At 43.1% G+C, this 20,294-nt stretch overlaps 1 protein-coding gene across 2 annotated transcripts; it reads right to left on the reverse strand.

Annotated features, from left to right (window-relative positions):
- Positions 1 to 7,343: 7,343 nt before the first annotated feature.
- On the reverse strand, positions 7,344 to 20,281 carry adpgk2 (ADP-dependent glucokinase 2). Of its 2 annotated transcripts, XM_084007211.1 has the most exons (7): positions 20,039 to 20,271; positions 17,819 to 17,978; positions 15,301 to 15,491; positions 14,436 to 14,532; positions 12,043 to 12,179; positions 10,999 to 11,135; positions 7,344 to 10,334 (listed from the first exon to the last, which is right to left on the reverse strand). In XM_084007211.1, the coding sequence occupies exons 1-7, from the start codon at positions 20,232 to 20,234 to the stop codon at positions 9,789 to 9,791; spliced, it is 1,464 nt and encodes a 487-aa protein (XP_083863337.1). In that variant the 5' UTR covers positions 20,235 to 20,271; the 3' UTR covers positions 7,344 to 9,788. The 2 variants fall into 2 exon arrangements, with proteins under 2 accessions (XP_083863337.1, XP_083863338.1); XM_084007212.1 differs by lacking the exons at positions 14,436 to 14,532; positions 15,301 to 15,491 and having other exon boundaries at positions 20,039 to 20,281.
- Positions 20,282 to 20,294: the final 13 nt, after the last annotated feature.

Consider the following 20,294-nt stretch of genomic DNA (forward strand, 5'->3'; position numbering starts at 1 on the left):
AGTTTTTCTTCTTACCGCGGGGAACGGGAGAGTCGCGCTGTCGCGGTGGTCTCCTCGGGATCGAAAATGATAAACAAAAGAAAAATAAAACGAGTAGAGAAAAAGAGGGGTAAAACAGTCTGTTGCTCGTCCAGCGAGTTTGGGGGAAAGACTGCGGCCTAGGACAAAGGGAAACGCTGCAGACGTAATCTTCACCTCCTGGCGTAACGCAAGTTACTTTGGAGAGAGGGAGTTTTCTGGTGGCCGCGGGATTTATAGCTCACGGCTGGTCCGGGGGACCCCCTGGAGTCCCATGCAGTTGCCAGCCAATAGGGCGCCAGCTGTGTGACGTCAGATCTCGTGACCAGGTGGAGGTGACACTAAAATGGTGGTTGTAGTTTTTTATCTCCTTTGTCCCATTGTCTGGCCGCATTGTGTAGTCCTAACGGTTAGGTCCCAACAGTCCCCCTTTTGGTCTGAAGGTTGAGGTGTGGGACGCAACCTTCGGAGCAACATAAGGGCCGAACCGTCCATGTATTCCTTGAAACACGTGGGAGTCCAAACAGTCTGTATATTCCATGGAAAAGAGGTTAAACAGTTCATTCAGGTTAGTCCATGAATGAACTGTTCCATCAAAGTCCATAACTTTGATGGAGGCAAAGTCTGGGCAGAGATTGAGGCAAAGTCTGGGCAGAGACTTCTAACTATCTAACCTATATTAAACATCACTAAGGCACAATTTATACCAACATCAGCATTATCATTTCATTCGGGAAATTTCAAACAGGACCCATTCCTATTATGAAAAACAAAACGAAGACGGAAGGAAAGCGAGGAAAAGGAAAAGGGGTTAGTGGTCGCTAGGCTTACTCCGGGTGGAGGTTGGAGTTAGCCTGTGGGATGTGTGTGGTATCTCTCCGGAACCTAACATTTAGTATGGCTTTAGCCTATGCGTATCCTGTTTCCCTATGATAGATGGATTGAGGATGAATCTTATGCCCAGGTTCCTGGGGTCTACTGAGATCGGGATTGCATTGCCAAGACAATAAACCAAACGCATTTATGAAGGTTGCAACACAGTTGTAATAGCGGATTGGAGGATTTTCGTGACCAGGCATCTAAGGCATGTAAGGGCTTATTGAGCAGGCTGGAGTGTAAGTTGACCGTGGCTACGATTCCCTGAGGGGGTGTTGCCTAAGTTCTGCAGTTGTTGTCACTGTGAGAATGGTTTGATGTTTAGGTGTTAGTGCATGCGGTTACCCTGCTGTGGCCATGATGAGTCTTCTCCTGGGTGAGAGGGAGACTGCCTCCCCCTTTCGGGTGCGGCAACTGCGATCTCTAAGAGGTGTGACAGGTTTGTAGGGCTTGCTCTGATTCGTATGAACCCACTTGTGTGTGGCTGGGTGCCTTGGTTGTGAGACCCTGATGCGGTAAGCCACTGGTGATAGCTTACCGACGATCTCGAAGGTTCGACTCCTCATGAGGATGTCGTCCACATAGATGAGGTTACCGCGTGCAGCCGCGTCACTCATCGCCTTGTGGAGGAACATGTTGAACTCGGCTGGGGAGTTTGAATACCCAAAAGGACAGCGGTTCCAAATATACTGGCGGTTCCCAAAGGAGAAGGCAAGCTTATATTGGTCTGTTGGATCAACTTTCATTGTCCAGAAACCATTAGCGATGTCTACCGTTGAGAAGAAGCGGGCTCCCTTGACCTTAGCTAGCTCCTGATCCAGGTGAATCATGGGCCAGTGGGAGAGAGGAACCTGTTTGTTCAGTGGCCGGTAGTCGATGGTGAGGCGCCATTTCCCAGTGGGTTTCAAGACCGGCCAGATTGGAGAATTATATGTTGAGTTGCATTCCCGGATGATTTGCTTCTCCAGCAATTTATCCAGGATATCTCGGATAGACTCGTATGCGGCTAACGGGATCCTGTACTGGCGTACGAAGGTCGGTGGTGCATTTGGATCAGTGCGGATGCGGACCGTGTGAAGTTGGGTCTCCCCACAGTCCTGCGAGTCTCGGGAGAAGATCGGCTGGAAGTCGTGGAACAACTTCCGTAGCGCGTCTCTCTGGTCCTCGGTAGTGAGGGCATCTGCTTTGGCAAGCTGTTGAGTTATCTCAGACTCAAAGCCCGAATAGGGTTCCTCAGGTGGTTGGTGTGTCTCACCTGAGGTTGCTTCGGTCGATTGAGTCGTTAATGCGTAGACGACCAGATCACCCCCTTTTCCCAGCGCTGTGCCACAAATGGCTTCACCGTGAAGGGTTTCACGACGGGCCATGGTGATCATTGCGGTTGGGAATGTGAAAAGGACATCGTCTAAGTTTTGGACCAGGATGTAGGTCGAACGATTGTTCAACTCAAGCAGGGGCGTGCCGCAGACAGTAAGGTTAAGTTCCCAGAAAAGGGGTAAGGGCTGGAAGAATGCTTGGGAGCCAGGCATCTTCTGTCCCTTAAGGATGGCGAGCCGGATGGGGACACCTGCGGTCCTGGCAGGGACCATCATGTCGACTTCGCTGGCAACCTGACATGCCTCTGGGATGGTTTGGCCTGATGTCAGGTGTTCAAGTTCAATGGACAGGGGCTCGCTCTTAGCATTAGCCTGGGACCACAGAATCTGATTGACCGTGTCCAGTTTGGTGCCAAGTCTGACCAGAATATCAGCACCTAAAAGGAATGGTGGATGTAGTTTGGGCACTACGCTTATGAAATGGTCAACCTGTTTCCTCCCAATACGGATCGAGAGGGCGCACACTCCTACCGCCTTAAGGTGAATCTGCGGTGATTCTGCAGAAAGGAGGTGGTGGTTGAGAGGCGCGAAAACTGGGAGAGGTTGATGCTGGCACAGATGGTGGTACAGATCTTGACTGACGGCTGTCTTCTCTGACCAAAGCCCCAGGATTGCTTCTGGGACATGGGTGTCATTGAGATGCACACCGCCAACCAGATGAGGGCTGTACAGTGCTGGGTTTCGGTTCTCCAGCGGACACAGGAAGGATCCGTGGTGTCGGAAAGCGCTCAAGTCGCCGGCTTGGAGTTGTGGGCTCGCAAGCGGTGCGGTTCGAGCAGAGCCAGGATTAGGCTCTGGAAAAGGCATCCGCATTGGTAGAGGGTCTCTGGACTCTTGGATGACGGCGACTCGTTCGTCGGAGGCCATCAGGCCACCTGAGGGGTGGAGCGGTTTTGGCGTCTCGACCTGAGCCCAGATGCGCCCCTGATGGCAGTCGATAAGCGGTGCCAGCCGGTCCAGGAGATCCTGGCCAATGAGAAGTGGTTCGGTGTCAATGGCACAAATGTGGATGGGGTGCACAAGAGTGACTCCCTGAAACGTGAGGTCCACCCACGCACGTTCTGTGATGGGTGACCTGTCCTGCGTGTAGCTGGTGATGCTAACGTGGCAGGGCTCAATTTGAAGTGGTTTACCTAGGGAGAGCATGGTTCGGGTCACCTCCTCAAAGGTGCGTTGGCACATTAGACTGATCTCAGAGCCTGAGTCGAGTAGGACGAGGATGTTGACACACCCCCCTACCACCACCGAGGTATAAATTGTGTCTAGTGCGGCCTTTGCGAACAAGATCTCCTAGGAAAGTCAAGAAAGGGGGTTGCGACGGGTCGATGGCCTTGGTTGCCGAGTCTGATTTTGGTTCCCCCGCCCATCCTACCAAGCAAACCTTGGCGGTGGAAGTGGGAACGGCCCGGCCTAGTCATGTAGGCGGAGGCTTCGTGTCCGGGTTCTTGCCGGGCTTTTGTGGGGAGCTTGGTGCCGGCTGTGACCATTGGGCCGGGTTGAGCCGCAACCCTATCGCTTTTGTCAGCTTGTCGACCAGGTCGTCCATGTCTCTTTCTTGCATTCGGGAGTTTTTCGTCCCGGAATTATACTTACCCTCTTGTTTGCGTTCAAACTGGACCTTATTCCTGGGGTTATTTTCGTTCCTGGGTTTTGTGTGATTCCAGGAGCGTGCGTTCCGCCCACCCCCTTGGTTCTGTCGCCATTGTTGCTGGTTAGGTTCCCGGTGTGTCTGTTGTACTGGTCTGGTACTTACCCTTGGCTGAGGCACTTCATCTCCCTCCAGCCCTAGGCCTGTGTGTTCCGCAGTTTGGATCCCCAGGACTCTGGCGTCCTCCCCGGGTGACCTTGTGGGTCGCATCCGGGTTTCCCATGACATCTGTGCGAAATTACGAACCTCTTGCATGGTGAGTCGGTATGTCCTGCAGTGCATGGTGACATCGTAGCGCACACTTTCGTGTAGGTTATGCAGGAAGAGGGCCTTGAAGGCAGGCTCTTCCTCCACTCCTGGGGAGTTACGGCCCTGAGCATAGGCGGCCCTGAAGCGCCTATAGTACTCCCTGGGTGGTTCCTGCTTCCTGTGTAGAACAGCGAGGGCGCCGAGCGTGGCGGAGGCGGGGTCCCTGTACCGGCTATACTCCTCCTTGAGTGCTTCACAAAGTCTGGAGTATCGGTCCCGGTTTCTGGGTGCGAGTGTTTCTATGAAACTGTGGACATGTCTGGTAGTGGTCTTCCAGATTAGCTTGAGCTTCTCGCGTGAGGAGGCATGGGGTAGGTCACGCAGACAGTGGTCTATCTCTTTGAGATAGCCATCAATATCCGACTCAAAAAGAGTCGGATATTGATGGCACTGTCTGTTTCCTATAGAGAATGTTTGGCTCTTTTTGAAACCCAAACTGCATCAACGAAGACCCAGTTCTGTTGCACACCTAAAAAGTTGTTTGCAGAAAAAAATGGGACAAGCTAACACTTGGTCACTTGCTCACTTCAGTCCCTAAACGTGTTGTTAAAATGAATGGGAACAATACAAATTGGTAAATTTGTACTGTCCCAACATTTTTTTAAATGTGTTGCAAGCCTGAATGGCAAGAACGGATATTTATTTACAAATCAATTTATGTTGACCAAACAAAACATGAAATATCTTGTGTTCATACTGTCTGGAATGAAATGCAAGTTAAGAGAAATGTATAAATTACTGTTTTTTTCTTACTGTCCTAACTTTTTCTGGTTTGGGGTGGTAAAATATAATTTAACAATATGTTATTTTTCTTAAAAACAACTGCACTTCTACTTGAAAGACAGTGACATTTCCTTAGTCAAGGGGCCAAAATTGACATTGCAACAACCTAGTACTAGCTGGTAACCAGTCCGGTATTAATGCTTAAGGACATTTCCACATTGCTATCAAAATGTTGACGCTATTAGAAAAGCATTGTCATATTAAGTCTTTTGAAAGAAAATGACGTGGTCATGGTCATTGTTGTGTTAACATTAATTGTCATGTTAAAATTGAGCTGGGCCAATAGTTCCAGGTCTGTCATACAATACACTGTAGCCTAATTTCATCATTTTATTTTGATGTTATATTTCAGCATCTGTTTACTAATAGAAACCCCATAAGAGCTTTTAACCTTCACTATTGTCAATAATGTGCATTTGCCTACTGCTATTTAGTGGTCACATGTAGACTTGGCTGGTGTTAAAACAAATGGAGGAACTAGACTCAATCCTAATCTGGATTTTCATACAGAATAGTGGAGAGCCAGTGATGGGCCAGTGCGGTCAGAATTTTCCCTGTGGATTTTGGTGCTCCACTTCACCACTGCACGTGGCATCCCCCACTAAACAGCTAGCAATAGCATACTGAAGCAACACCTAACACTAGCTGTTAGCTACATTAGCATCATGACAAGCTTCCCTTAAAAGCCTTTCTAATGGTTTTGGATAGTTAAAATGGACCTACAACATAAATAAATAAACCAAAGAAACTGTAGTTGGTAACCTTACCGTTTTGCAACACTTCAGCCCTGACACCTTTTCTGTCCTGCTGCCAAATGGTTTTCAGCCACTTCTGGAGTTTTTCCGAGTCTTTTTTAAATAAATCAAGCGTGACCGAGGACCACTGATCTGCACTTACATGGAATTTGTGAGAAATGAAAGATTTGATGATATGCTCTCTTCCTCCAGCTTCTTTCCAGCGGTCTTTCTTTTGACTCTGTCCACGTTTATACCACCCCATTCTTGATCTCCTCTCCCATGTGCTCGGACTCTTTCTTCATGTAGGGCAGTGGTTCTCTAGTGGGCAGAGGAGGTATTGCAGGTGGGCACGGGAGGCGGGAGGCCAATGTTTTTTTGTTTTTTTGAATTCATTAAGGATTACTAAAAGTGCATGGTTCAAGTAGAAAGATACCGAAAGAGATTCAGTCAAAATTAAATGAAATTACAGTCTTTCTTCCAATCACTGATCAGTCAGTAGTGTGTTAATTTTACTAGCTTTCATGGTATTGTGGATGAATGATGAATATACTGATCAGTGTCTAATAAGCCCATGAGGGCTGGGCACCAACCATGGTGTTTGATCAATCAATCAATCAATCGGCCCATTTCAGGAATTAAGCCCATTTCTCAGCAACCCTTCAACATATCATAACCAAACATGATATATAGATTCATGACATCATCCTGGGAACACTCAACAAATTTCTTGACCTTTGACCTCTGGGGGACGTTCAACACGAAGTTAGCTGATATATCGCTCTCTATTAATTTTTGGTGAGTTGTATGTTGTTAGTACCATATAACAGGAGTGGCCTGCCCTTGGTCTGGGGTGTCTGGGTCCCATAATGTGGACGCTATTGAGAAAATAGCCATTTTCCATACGAAATGAATGGGATTCTAAAATAAAATAAAATAAAATAGGGGGTGCTAAATATTAATTTTTGGTGAGTTGTGTGTTGTTAGTACCACATGACAGGAGAGGCCTGCGTTGGCCTGGGGTGTCTGAGTCCTATATCTTGGATGCTATTGAGAAAATAGCGTTTTCCATAGGAAATGAATGGGATTCTAAAAAAATTCAAATAAAATAGGGGGTGCTAAATATTAATTTTTGGTGAGTTGTGTGTGGTTAGTACCACATGACAGGAGAGGCCTGCGTTGGCCTGGGGTGTCCGAGTCCTATATCTTGGATGCTATTGAGAAAATAGCGTTTTACATAGGAAATGAATGGGAGAATTTATTGACGGTCCCTAGGTAAAACCTAGCAGTTGGGGGTATACGGGTGTCATATTGTTTCCTGCAAAGACTCGGTGAAAGCACAATAGGAACGGCTGATGGACCCAAAATGAATATCCGAATATCTGCCGAATATCCAACATCAAACTAACTTCACCACGGTAGGGAATTATATAATATGGTAGCAAACACAAGCAGCTATATATCTGAACATGAACACATGCTTACCGTAAGTTCTGATTTCAACAGTTTCATTTCTCAGTAAAACACGACCCACATTTCTCTTGTCTTTCAATCACTGTGTAAGACAAAGACATAAAAAAATAAAACATAAGACTACAGTAATAGAAAACATTTGTATTAAACATTTCCTTTTCACTAAACACCGAAAGTCAAAATGGTACAAGGCTCATTTACCTTTAGCATAATTAAACGACAGCATTCAATCACTAGTGTTGATACCCAGAAGAAAGATTTAAAGGGATTTCTTGAACTCATACTTGTTGCATTGTAACATGAATATATGTGTTCCTCAGTGAAAAGGGGCTTCCACATGCATATTTTATGTAACTAATAGTCATTTAATTGTGTAATCAAGAAAAAAAAATCTAAAAAAAAAGACTCCACTTGCATGTTGAAGTGTACTTGTCCAACACACTTCTGTGTTGTATGGACAAAATAAAACCAATGTGTGTGTGGTGGAATGTTAGTGTTTTACATAGTGAGAAAAATGGCATATTTCCCATACATTTTTTTTTTTATATTTAAACTCTGAAGAGTGAAATGGCAGTCAATGGCCAATTTTATTTTTATTTATATATTATTTCATGTGGAATTACGTGGCTTCCTACTACTACTACTACAAGTAAGATAAAGACTAATTTATTTACTGTGGTCTGATATTCAACAGATTAAGGGGATTCGTGGTGAGCAACACTAAGGTCAAGATAACACGTCAAAGAACTCAAACTAGAGATGAGCTTGTGTTCCACTGTATTCAGCTACATCATGAGAATGTGAGAACTGGCTAGTAACTGGATGGCTCGTGGCCAGTAAAGTCCATTGCAGCAATAGGCAGTCCACAGTGGTTATTTGGTCCTTCCATAAACAAGCACAACAATAGATATGACAGATAATACAACAGTTTGACAAAGAGAAAAGAGTGAAGGGGGAAAGGGAAGAAACAAAGAGCATGGAGGTAGAGACGAAGCTTTTGACATCATATCCAGCTACCAGCAGTGGTCTCATAACATTGTTTTTGCATTATTGCACCAAACACACAGAGGAATGACAATCTTAAAAAAAGTCAAACACACCCAACCCAGTATGCAAATTTTTCACATATATTAGGAAGAACATGAGGCAGTCAGTAACCTCACTGGCTTACTATTGTAAATCTTCCTTTGCCTTTGAGAATGAGATAGGAGAAGGAAGAGGCGGGACAGACTTCTTATCATACTTTCATTAAAAGGATTCAGATCATGTGTGATTGAAACTAACGGGCAGTGATAGAAGTACTGAGATCTTTAGTAGCAATGCTACATGCAAAAATATCTTGCAAGTCCTGCATTCAAAATCTTAATAAAATAAAAGTAAAAAGTATTTGCATTAAAACTTTACATTAATGAATTATAACCTTAGGGTGTATAATATTATATCATAATTTACTAGTTAAAGAACTAGTACATTAAGTTATTAAGCAAATGTAGTGGAGTAAAAAGTAGAGCATATGCCTCCAAAATGTAGTTGAGCAGAAGTATAAAGTAATAGAAGATTGAAATACTCAAAAATGTATTGTAAGTATTTGAGTAAATGTACTTAGTTACTTTGCATCACAGCTGACATTTTGTCAGCCTAAGGCTGCATATGCTGCCAGACAGGGGTGGTCAAAACTGGTTGAAACTGTAGATTTGATGCAGGTGGCAGCTGATAAACGTGCTCCCCAGAAACAGAAGATTCAGGTTCTTCAGTAATTTAACAACTTTGGATAAATCTGCTCCATAGTCACAGGTTCAAACAACACAAAGAAAAGTTATCCTACAACTGAAATTGTGAAATTTTGGTGGCTACTTACTTCGGTGCGGTTTGGCTAAAATGTATAAATCACATTGTGTGTTATTTATACATTTTAGCCAAACCGCATCCCTCTTTATCAAATCCTGACTGAAGGCCAATAATTATGTGGCCTTGGAGAAGTAGAGGAGGACAGGAGTCAGATGATGGCAAACAATGACTTGGCAAAGATGTGTTGGATAAAAGTAGAGCAGAGACACTGTTCTAAAATTAAACTGGATGCAAATAAACAAGATGCAAAAGGGCTTTGCACAAGACAGTGTATTATTGTTATATGTACGCAACATTAATTAAAAGGGGTATGAAATCAATGATAGTGTGCACCAACCCAATGTACAAGCACTTACACTGAGAATTAACTGCAGAAAGTCTGGTTAGAATAGACTTTACTCGATTTACAAAACTGCAATGTTTGACTGTAGCAGTTTTTAACTGCATCAACATTAAAAAATCTAAACTGAGCCAATATATTTCAAATCTGGTGATCTAACCTGATTAAAACCAGTACACCCCATCATCTGACTCCTTCAAATGATAATCAGTTTTACTTATGGTCCATCTGGGCCATGAGCTGCCAGGGTGACAGCATTAGCCCGATACATTTCACAACTGGTACCCGTGTTTGCATCACACCTAGATCAGTGTTTACAGAGTCACATTTTTTTCCAACGTGTAGTTAGCACTACACATAGATAGACCATGTAGTGTCCTTCTCTAGATCTGCAGCACCAGGCCAGCAGCTGAGATGTTATCCCCTCCACCTGCAGTTTGGTAAACCTCAGTACACACCAGCACTGGTGCAACGCAGATCTCGTAGTCCTCCTCATTCCAGCAGCTGACAGGCCTCGTCTCCTGCAGAGGGATACGCTGGCTGCCCTCCTGCCGGCTAACAGAGAAGGAGTCGTCCATGATGAGCCTCGCCTTGCTGGGGTCAATGTCGTTAGAGCCACAGACATGGCGGTTAGCAGTGAGAGAGGCCTTGGCGGTGGCTGACATGGTATTTTTCCACTGGGAGCCACGTGTCACAATCATGGCCTGAAAGGCCAGCGTGTGGACGTGGAGCCGAGTCAGGGGCTTAGCTTTAGCACCATTTGTATCACTTTCTGTACTGCGCTGGTTCACAATGCGATAGACCTCCCTCATCTGGTCGAGGACAGTAGCTACTCGAGGGTTTGGGTCCGACAACACTGTAATGTTGGAGCCTTTAAGCAGACTGAGCAGGTTGGGAAGCTCCTGCTCATTCATCCCTAAAGAGTCCGACTGGGAAAGCAGAGTCAGGATGAGTGATTTAACTAAGAACATGCTTTCAACTGCACTTTACATCTTGTTCTGCTGCCTTCAAAATCGGGTTTCATGAGTTGCGAAATGACGTTGGCCTTGGAAGCTCAGTTTTCAGTTAATATCAAGTCAACCGCATGGTAGCTTACTAAATTATCAGCCTCAGTGGCTTCTACATTAACATTGGTGTTGCCGGTGCTTCACCATCTCAATGCCAAGTACAATGTGTACACAACTTGTTGTGTAATAACGAGCTCAAGAGTTCTATTTGAAGGCAGCAATATAAATAAAAAAGACACCATGGTGAACGTGGCACTTGTGGATAATTATGAAATAAGCTCAATTAGTGGCTGTAATTTTGTGTCTAAATTTAAATACAAAACAGATATTAAAAATGTTAACTATGCAAATACAGTTTGTTGAATCACAGGCTGTTTTGCTTATGTGTTATGTAATCAACAAATGTAATTAAGCTAATCTAGTTTGAAACTGTTATTTGTCAGATATTGTGTACCTTTTCACTGGATCACTAATTTTTTGGGGGATGAATATTTGTTTGTTTTCATTCCTGTGCTTGTGTAATTTTTCTAGTCTCCTGCCATGTTAATGAATATATTTACTAATTTAACTGTTTAGTCATACATACATGGGGAATGACATAGTTAAGTAGGTCCTCCATTATGCTCTCTTCTACAAAACTGGCCATCTCAAAATGGACCCCAATCTGTGGAGACGAGAAGGACAGGAGGTTGGCCAGGCGGGAGAAGAGGGCATCCCGCTCACCTGGAATGATGAAATGAACCGGAAAAAGAAGAGATGAAATTCAGACAAAAAGGTAGCCAGACTATAAGGAGTGAAGGAAACAAAGAGGATGTGGAACAAGGCTGATCCCACTCAAGCACTCCTTTCTCTTAGCTGTATTAAACTCACAATTTACAAATGTAAAAGGTCTTGTTTCACCTTGAAGTAAAACTCAGAAGAGACTAGTAGGTCATTTAACATAAGGTGAAATCGTCAATTAACAAAACAATAATTTTTCAAAAAGTTAGTTTTCTTCAATTCCTAGTGAAAACTGACATATGCCAAGTATATCCAGTTAAGTTATGCGACACAAAGCAGCAGACATTTAACCTGACTCTCGCCAGATGAATTTCGTTCCGCCTAGCTCCACTCACATCCATCTGGGATCGCTTCCGTTGGGAGTGATTTCGGCACCAGATTTTATGAATGAGCCAATCAGGACGCAGGGCGGGAGTTTCATAGATGTGACGTAGCGGAGAAGCGACTGAAACCGTTTTGATTCAGACAACAATGGCGGCTCGCATCGAGGAAGCAATTGATGCTGCTATTTCATCCGTGTTGTTATGTTGCTGATTGCACTGCTGCTATATCCAAGATGTCGGCTGTTCTGTTTTGATTTTCCAGGCGTCGCTCTCATCAGCGTCACGGGTTGGCTTTGATGTGAGTGGTTGAAGTAGCACGTCAATAAAGATGACGGACAAGTGTCTTATCCAATCATATGCAAGGATTTTTGATAGGGCCCAGCCTTCTGAAACACCTCTCCAATGGAGCGATCCCAGATGGATGAGTGGAGCTAGGCGAAACGAAATTCATCTGGCGAGAGTCAGGTTAGCAGACATTGCTGCTGAACGTTAAACTAATGAAAGGTTTAACTCTAGTTTGCGCTTACCTGCCTGGAAGGGGAAATTATCCATCATTTGCAGCCCACCGACCACCAGCAGATCTGGTTTGAAGTCTATAAGTTTCTCAGCAAAGTCCTCCATGGAGTCCAGGTAGGGGTTATGGTCATCGCTGTGGACAATATACCTACAGACACACAGCCAGCTTCAATTACCGTAGAGGCTTAAATTGATACCAACATACACAACATACATACACACACTGAACACTTGGTTCTATTATTCACAACATTCATTAAATCCAGCCTGATATGCACGGTATTAAAAAACAGGTACTCTCACATACCAGGGCCAAATCCCAATATACCCCCTCACAGACTTTGATGCACATTCCCGTTCCCACGTTCATTGAATATTGGAATATTACATTTAAGCAGAAACTTTTAACATTAAAGATTTAATATGGAACATAAAACACTTAAAATCATAGGAATGTCATCATAGTCGACAAACCTGGTTTAATCATCAACCAGTTATTTTAATTTAGCTTATTGAAGCCGTTTTAACTAAAACAAGTAAATCAATTATTTGACAATTACGTCTGCTCTGGTAAGATCCTGGAAGACCTTCAGATCAGGCTGTAAAAAAATGTGAAATATATATTTTGTGTCATCAAATTAAAGTGACATGCCGAGTGCTGTCCCATTTGTATACATTTCAAGCCCTCACAGCCTCTCACACTCAACCATTTACTGTGACGACAGTTAAAGGCTGAGTTATGCTTCTGCGTCGACACAACGCAAGGGGGCTTGCGGACCCCTTACGTCCTTGCGGACCCCCTTACGTCCAACGCAAGGGCCTGACGTGTGCCTCCCAAAAATCCTAGACGCGCGTCGAGGCGACGCAACACCAACGCAGCGGCATTGGCTGTGATTGGTCCGCTAACTACATCAGCTGGAGACCGCTATCCGGTTTCCACTCATAAACACCGCCATTTAAACTTTTAAAAGGCTACTTTTATTGTTTTCACCTCGTTTTATTGTTTGCACCTTGTCGCTTTTGCACAAAGAAATAAAAAAAATAAAAAAATTGTGGACGTTTAAAGCCAGAAAGTAAACAAATACGCTATAAGGAAGCTACGACGATATACGTCTATTTACACAAGAGTCTCGGTCGGTCGGTCAGTCTTTACAAAAAACATAGCGCCCGTTACCGGTGTGGCATTGAATTGCATTTCGACACGTAAACCCGACGCAGAACCATCACGGTCTCCAAGCAACTGCGTGGCCGTTGCGTTGCCGTTGCGTTATCACTACGCGGAAGCATAATCAGGGCTTAAGTCCCTGACGGTTCAGAGCTTAGACCTTAAGGGCGACATTGGGATTAGGCCTTCATGATCCCTCAAGTATGGCTGGGCGATTTGGCCTAAAAATAAAATATTGTTGTTTTTTTTTTCAAACCAACGGACAATTTTCGATTTAAACCTCAATTTTTTTCTGTTTTTCTCTAAACAAACTAAAAAAGACCAAGGCAAATTTTAAGTACATGTTTTCTTTATTAACACAATAAAAATAAATAAGATTACCAAGTAGTATAGGCCTATGTGAACAAATCAGCTGTCAAACAAAACAAAAAAAACAACAACACTTGGCTGTCATTATTGTGCAAAGATTTTTTTTTTTTTTTTAAATCAAATTGAAAATGTCTCTTGTAGGCCATCCCTGAAAAAAAACTTGTAAAATGAAATACGATAAATAATAATATGTAGCCCAGGTGTAGAACGCAGGGATTCAAATAAATTAGTTCCTACATAAGTGCAGTAATAATTCCGTTAGATAGCTAAACTAAAAGTAATTTGGTTTAATAAAGAGTAAAAATGCTTAACTCAGACATTAACAGAAATTAATCATAAATGAGATTATCATAAATGTGTGTAACAGTAAGGTAAACTGCGGAAAAATAGAGACCGTTCCTTTATTCTTGTTTGTGTAATTTGTTTAATTTCATGTATCTGTCAGTGTCACCTGTTGTGATTGGCCACGGGGAAGCAATAGCCCGGGAGGGACGGGGCTTAAGGAGGAGGGGTGGGAAGACGTCAGAGGGAAGAGAGAGGATAGGATAGCGCCAAGGAGCAGTAAAAGGAGGTCGCAAACTTTTGGAAGTATTCTCTTTAATTGGTAAAAGGACGTTTGAGTTCATGGACATTTGTATGTGGCTGACTTTTGCGCGTGTTCTGAAAGTGAGAGAGTAGCCTACTTCAGAGTCCCTTAAAGCAAAACAAATCTGAGGAGTCTCGAACTGTTTTTAAATCGCGATTTTGCGGTTCAGCCATTTCACAAACCGTAGCAAAGTAAAAAGGCAAATTAAACAATTTAATAAAAAAAATAAAAACATCGCCCAGCCCTACCCTCAAGAATCTCAAAAAATCTACAAAAGGATATACCTGTTGGCTCTACGTGAGGTAAAGCGACCCCATCTAGCACCAGACGGATACTCCAGGATTAGGTGAATGTCTGGCTCTTCAATTATGTTTCCTGCCACTGTAAAGACGGAGGTGGGTAAGCAAAAGGGCAAGGAAGTGAGGAAGACCAGGGTGGTAAAACAAATTGACCTCATTCACAAACAGTATGTACGCACAATTCTGTGCTTAAAACACTACACAACTAACAAACATGCCTACACATAAATGGTGATGGCCCAACTCTCTGAGAAAATGCAAACACACGCCTATTGACTAAATGCATAATAAAACCACATTCAATTAAAAGGCTTAAATAGACAAACAAAACAAAAACTAAAATGTTTTTTAGTGTATTGGCTAAAGTAATTAATAAACTTAACATAACTTGACATATACAGAAATACATTTTAAAAAAATTAGTTCGCATATGCCTGTGCAGGTATGAAATTTTGATTTTACAAAGTGTACAACCTGCCTTTCCGGAGTCTAAAACTTTAAAATGTGTCCAAATGTTACTCCTTTTCCTGCAGTCACTCATCTTCGGTAAAATCCTCTTGCGCTCCTCTCGCCCTCGTCTCTCTCCCTCCTGTTCGTGTGCGCTGCTGTGTGTGTGCTGCATGCGAGTGTGTGTGCTGCATGGGAGTGTCTGTAACCCCTCCCCCTCCTGCTCAGTGTAGTCACACAGACTCTGCCACAGCCACACATGTTGACTAATGCGGCTTTAAAAGACAAATAAAAAATAAAAAAATTGCTCACTTCAAAGAGCCGGCTCTAATCCGGCTCTTTGAAGTGAGCGACCGACCCATCACTAGCGTGTGTGCGTGTGTGCGTGTGTGTGTGTGTGTACCTGTAATGTGCTGAGACAGGACATCAGTAAAATCTGGGCTGAAACTTCCCCCAAGCAAAACATCACATCCCTCGGTTGCCATGCGACCAGCCATTACTGGGGCATTGCCGCCTATTGCCCATCTGTTTCCAGGTAAGTCACGGGACGCTTCGACCAGTTCACTGAATAGGGTATCATTGAGCATAAAACGCCTGCACAACAACAAAAAGAAATAAGCTAAATCATAATGAAACAATGTTTAAAACTTTAAAGTATTAACAATATTTATTCCTAACACTTAACACACAATTCTTTTGTTTAATGCCGTAGTTTTCTATGCAATTTGTAAAGCATTTTGAATTGCCAATGTGTATAAAATGCACTGTACTAGACACCATTTTGTCATGGGATCGTGCCAGCCACAATGCCAAATCAGGCCACGGGCATAAACACATAATCCAGGCTAAAAGCAACACAATTAAAACAGTCAAATGAAGGAAGGACAGCTGGCAAACAACAGAATGTGTGAATGTGTAAATTACCAGACTTATTATCTCATGGTTCACACATCAAGCTCTGATTGGTCAGTAGGCGGTGATTTTATACGAGTTTATCTCTTATGCCGAACATAGCCTACTCCACAGCTGTGTGCAGCATAAGTTACCCGTTAAAGGGATAGTTCAGAATTTTGGACATAAGACCTATTTTCCAAGTGAGCTGGTGTGTTCGAGACGTCTGGAGACGTTTTCAAGAAATTTCATTCAGTTCTTCTAGTTGCCGAGTTCGCTTATGCTATAGCTAGCGCGAGTCAATGGTTCTTAGCTAGACAAGCATTAAAAACAGTCTTGCCCACTCCACAGTGCACCCGAGGCAAATCCATTAAAACACTAGACTGTCGATGTACATGTGTGTTGATAGAATAATATTTGAAACAAAACTAACCTTGCATCGCATGAATCATCCATTTTTTGAGGAACTAGTTTCTCAGCAGCAGCGGAACTTTACTTTGCTCCGTCGGACTCAAAACTCTAAGACGCGCAGCCCGAAATACTGCCCGTAAATAGGCAATCGAACCGGGCCAAACTGTCGGCACTTATACCCCCAAGGCTATCTGAAAAGCCCTCGGAGCTCACTCAAACAGTGAAGCCCACGACCACGCGAAGCCACAATTACGCACCGCGAACCCTGGACCTCTGCTCCGTCCGTAGACCCGTAAACCCTCGGACGCGTTGCAGGGGATTCCCTCCTGGCACCACCAGTCTCCGTTTGTTCGGTCCCGGTTCTCAGCTCCAGCTATCTCGGTTTCCACAGACGCTCGTTCACGTTCTGCCCTTGGAGCATCCCTCTCGCGCAATTCTTCTTCTGTATATTCAGGCTCGTACAGGTACGGTTGGGTTTGGATGGAAAAAAACTCCTCATCAGAGTCTTCAAAAGTTTCAGTATATTCTCCAAAAGTGTCCATTTCTGTGAGATTGAAGAAACTAGCACTGCAGGCTACTCTGCGTCTGTAGCAATGACAGCAGGTAAACAAACTATTATAGAACTGGTAACTTATAAGTGCTAGGTGATATCACTCCGCCGCTGCCATAGCCTACTAGGAAGTATGACACGCTGCTGCTGCTGCTGAGACATAAATCCTTAAAAATGCAAGGTTGGTTTTATTAACATTCTATCAACACATATGTACACCGATAGTCTGCCGTTACAATGGATTTGCCTCGGGTGCACTGTGGAGTGGGCAAGACCGTTTTTAATGCCATGCTAGCTAAGAACGATTGACTTGCGCTAGCCATAACATAAGCGAACTCGGCAACTAGAAGAACTGAATGAAATTTCTTGAAAATGTCTCCTTACGTCTCGAACACACCGGCTCACTTGGAAAATAGGTCTTATGTCCAAAATTCTGAACTATCCCTTTAAGCAGTGAACCACCATCATAGACTGAAAACTCAGGGTCAAACCATAAGTTACCTCGCTAACCCCAAATCCTGCTTCGTAGTTCAGAGCTCTGTTCTACACTTGGCAGTGACACACAAGCATCTATTTTGTTCTTTGCACATATCCTTTAGCTGTTACGTTATTCTTTTTGGCTGAAATATTCCAGAATTATTAACAAAAGAAGTCAGGCAAGAAAAAGGCAAGACATATACTGTACCTCTGAATGTTGAGCAGATATATATATATAAAAATAAAACTGGCATGTTCCTTACAAATAAACCCCTACAAATGCATGTGGAATGTGAGTGAGAGGGTATGTGAGGGAGACAGAATGAGTCAGGAGCACAGTAGCCTGAGGCAAGAAACAAAGAAAATGTTATAAATGTACATTTGGCTGGCCTGGGGCCTTAAAAAGTATGTACTAACCCTTGTTTCTATAGATATAAATAGAAGAACTCAGCTGACTCAGACATAGCAAACAAAGTATTTGTATGAGCACTTGTTCTCACACACATTATAATGCTGTGACTTAAGAATGTATTAATTAGCCCATGACTGTCAAACTCTTATTGACACAAATATACACACATATAACACTTACTCTGCAGCAGCTCCCGGTGCAAAGAAGTAGGCAAAGCTCTGAGCCAGCTGCACTTCATTTTCTATGTAGTCATGATGTAGGGGCTGTTCTAAAGGGTTGAGGTCAATCTTATTGAGCAACAACACCGCGTCCACTATCAGGTCAACACAACCTCCAAAACCTGTGGTTCAGGGAGAGGGGCAGAGAGAGAAATACAGAGATTATTATGTGATGAAAACCACGGCAACAAAAAAATAGAAGATAAGGAGATGTCCTCCAGGGAAAAAGATCAGGGAGAAGATTGTGTATAACCCATGTTATTTTAAACATGTTAGTCAAATTGAACAGAGCAAAAAGAAGGGTAATGCCAGTGTGCAGCTTTAGTAAACTGAGCAGAAAGACATCCACGTAACCTGCTGTGCTGTGTGTAGTGTCATTTTTCAGGTCATATGTTGTGACGTCACGTTTCGATACGATAGTTTCAGCTGCTTGATCAAACATCATCATTACATAGCTTTCATCGACAAACATTTTTTGTCAATGGGCTCATTTAAATCAGGGCTAAAAACCTCATTGTTTAATGCAGCTCTCATAAATGTATCTATTTCTGCTGCTTGTTTTATTGTACTGTTTTTACTCTATTTTAAATATATATTTATTTCAATGCATTCCTCCGCCTCTGTAAAGCTTTGCCTTGTGTATGAATAGTGCAACACAAATAAACTTCCCTATCCGCTTGTGAATAACAATGCACTGCAACTGGTCTGACTGCTTGGCTGAGCCTGTTTTTGAAGTGGGTAAAGGTTGGACAGATATGGTGATCACTTCTGTTAAATGATTGTAACAAGGCTCAAAGGACAAGATTTTAGGATTAGATCGTGACAGTCAAAACATGGGTCAAGCACATTAATAATGTCATTTAAAAACCTGTCTGAAGCGGTTTTTCATGTGATACCCGGATCGGATATCGGCTCCGATATTGACTAATTAGCTGGATCGGATATCGGATGAATGAGGCCGATCCAGCATTCCGATCCAGTCATTTCATTTTGATTAATATCATACATAGCAATACAGTTACAGCGATCTAGTCACTTCAATTCTATGTTTGCAAAGCTGGTTACGTCATCACGCAGAGCACGCACAGCTGCTAGTGATGATCAAACACAGAGCAACATGGAGCAAGCGCCGGTTAATTAAGCCATTGTTTGTTGGGTTTCAGGCAGCTGCTATATTTTATATTATATTTTAAAATATCTGTTTGCAGTGCACTTAACATTTTTACATGTGTTATTTATTTATTTTTGCTGCTAATGTACACTTTGTTATTTGTTAATAAATAATATTAAGTACATTTATATCTCTGTTAATTTGTTATCTTTTTTAACAAGGCTAAATGTTTATGTCAAGCCTGATGCCTTCGCTCACATGGCAAGGTATATGGTTCATTCATTCAACAATTGTATCGGATCGGTATCGGCTATCGGCCGATATGCTCAGCCCAGGTATCGGTATCGAATTGGATCGGAAAAAACTGGATCGGTGCAACTCTAGCCAACACACATGATTGTACCATTCAAGATTTTACCAGGCCTTTGTTAATATGTAGGTATGAGGCTATGGAGCTGTAAACTTGCTGTCAATGTTTAAAAGCAACAACAAGGGCTTAAAATCTACCTTGCGTCTGATCACTTCTCTATGGTGTCCTATAGATTGATGAAGGGCCTGCTCATAATTTAACTGTGGACTGATATCTGATGACCGTGCAGCACACCCTTTAATAACCTTCCTCTTTTCCTCCACCAAACTTCGCTCCACTGTATTGTTAGACTGGCTTCGATGTACAAAATTAGCCCAGAGCTCACTGCTTTAACTTGATCAGTCATTTGCAGAGAAATCTCCTGATATTCAGTCAGTTAACTTGACGTTAGTTAGGTTAATTTTATTAGAACAACGTTTTCCCGTACTCGGTATCATGTCCAATAACCACCAAGTGCTTTAGGTTAACGCTAGAATTGCATTAACAAATTCCAGAAATGAAAACGTTATAACAGTTACACGGTTAGCAATCAACCCATAGTTTTATTTTGTGAGCAGGTGCGAACAATTAATATAATTATGTAACGTTATTTCATCTGAAGTAGCTTTTTAACTTCAATACCACCTGGGTCTTACTCGATTATTAACGTTAAAATTAAGTTAGCCAAAGCAAGCTAGCTAGCTTATGCCACTTGCACTTACCAACGGCCACTTTCGGTCTGGCGACGTTATTCACCCCGACTTTTCCTTCAGCCCGGAGCAGAGAAGACAGGACGGTGTCCAGCCGGTCGTTCAGTACTGTGTTCTGCGGTGACCGGAACCAGAGGGCCAAAATGACGACAAACAGGGACACAAGAGGCCCATATTTCATCCACGAAGCCCTGCCTCCTTCCTCCATCGTTCGTTGTCTTTCTAACTACGGTAGCTCACCCTGCGTGTCAGTAATGAACAAGCGCTT

Source organism: Eutrigla gurnardus (assembly GCF_963514095.1).
Source record: "Eutrigla gurnardus genome assembly, chromosome: 1".
Taxonomy (NCBI): domain Eukaryota; kingdom Metazoa; phylum Chordata; class Actinopteri; order Perciformes; family Triglidae; genus Eutrigla; species Eutrigla gurnardus.

Bases quoted from the DNA above. Each gene is read 5' to 3' on its own strand.
- adpgk2 (XM_084007211.1), bottom strand. From the start codon at position 20,234: ATGGAGGAAGGAGGCAGGGCTTCGTGGATGAAATATGGGCCTCTTGTG. The intron at 17,979-20,038 runs GTAAGTGCAAGT...CCTGAACCACAG, and splicing joins CAGACCGAAAGTGGCCGTTG to GTTTTGGAGGTTGTGTTGAC. The intron at 12,180-14,435 runs GTATATCCTTTT...GTGTGTCTGTAG, and splicing joins ACCTCACGTAGAGCCAACAG to GTATATTGTCCACAGCGATG.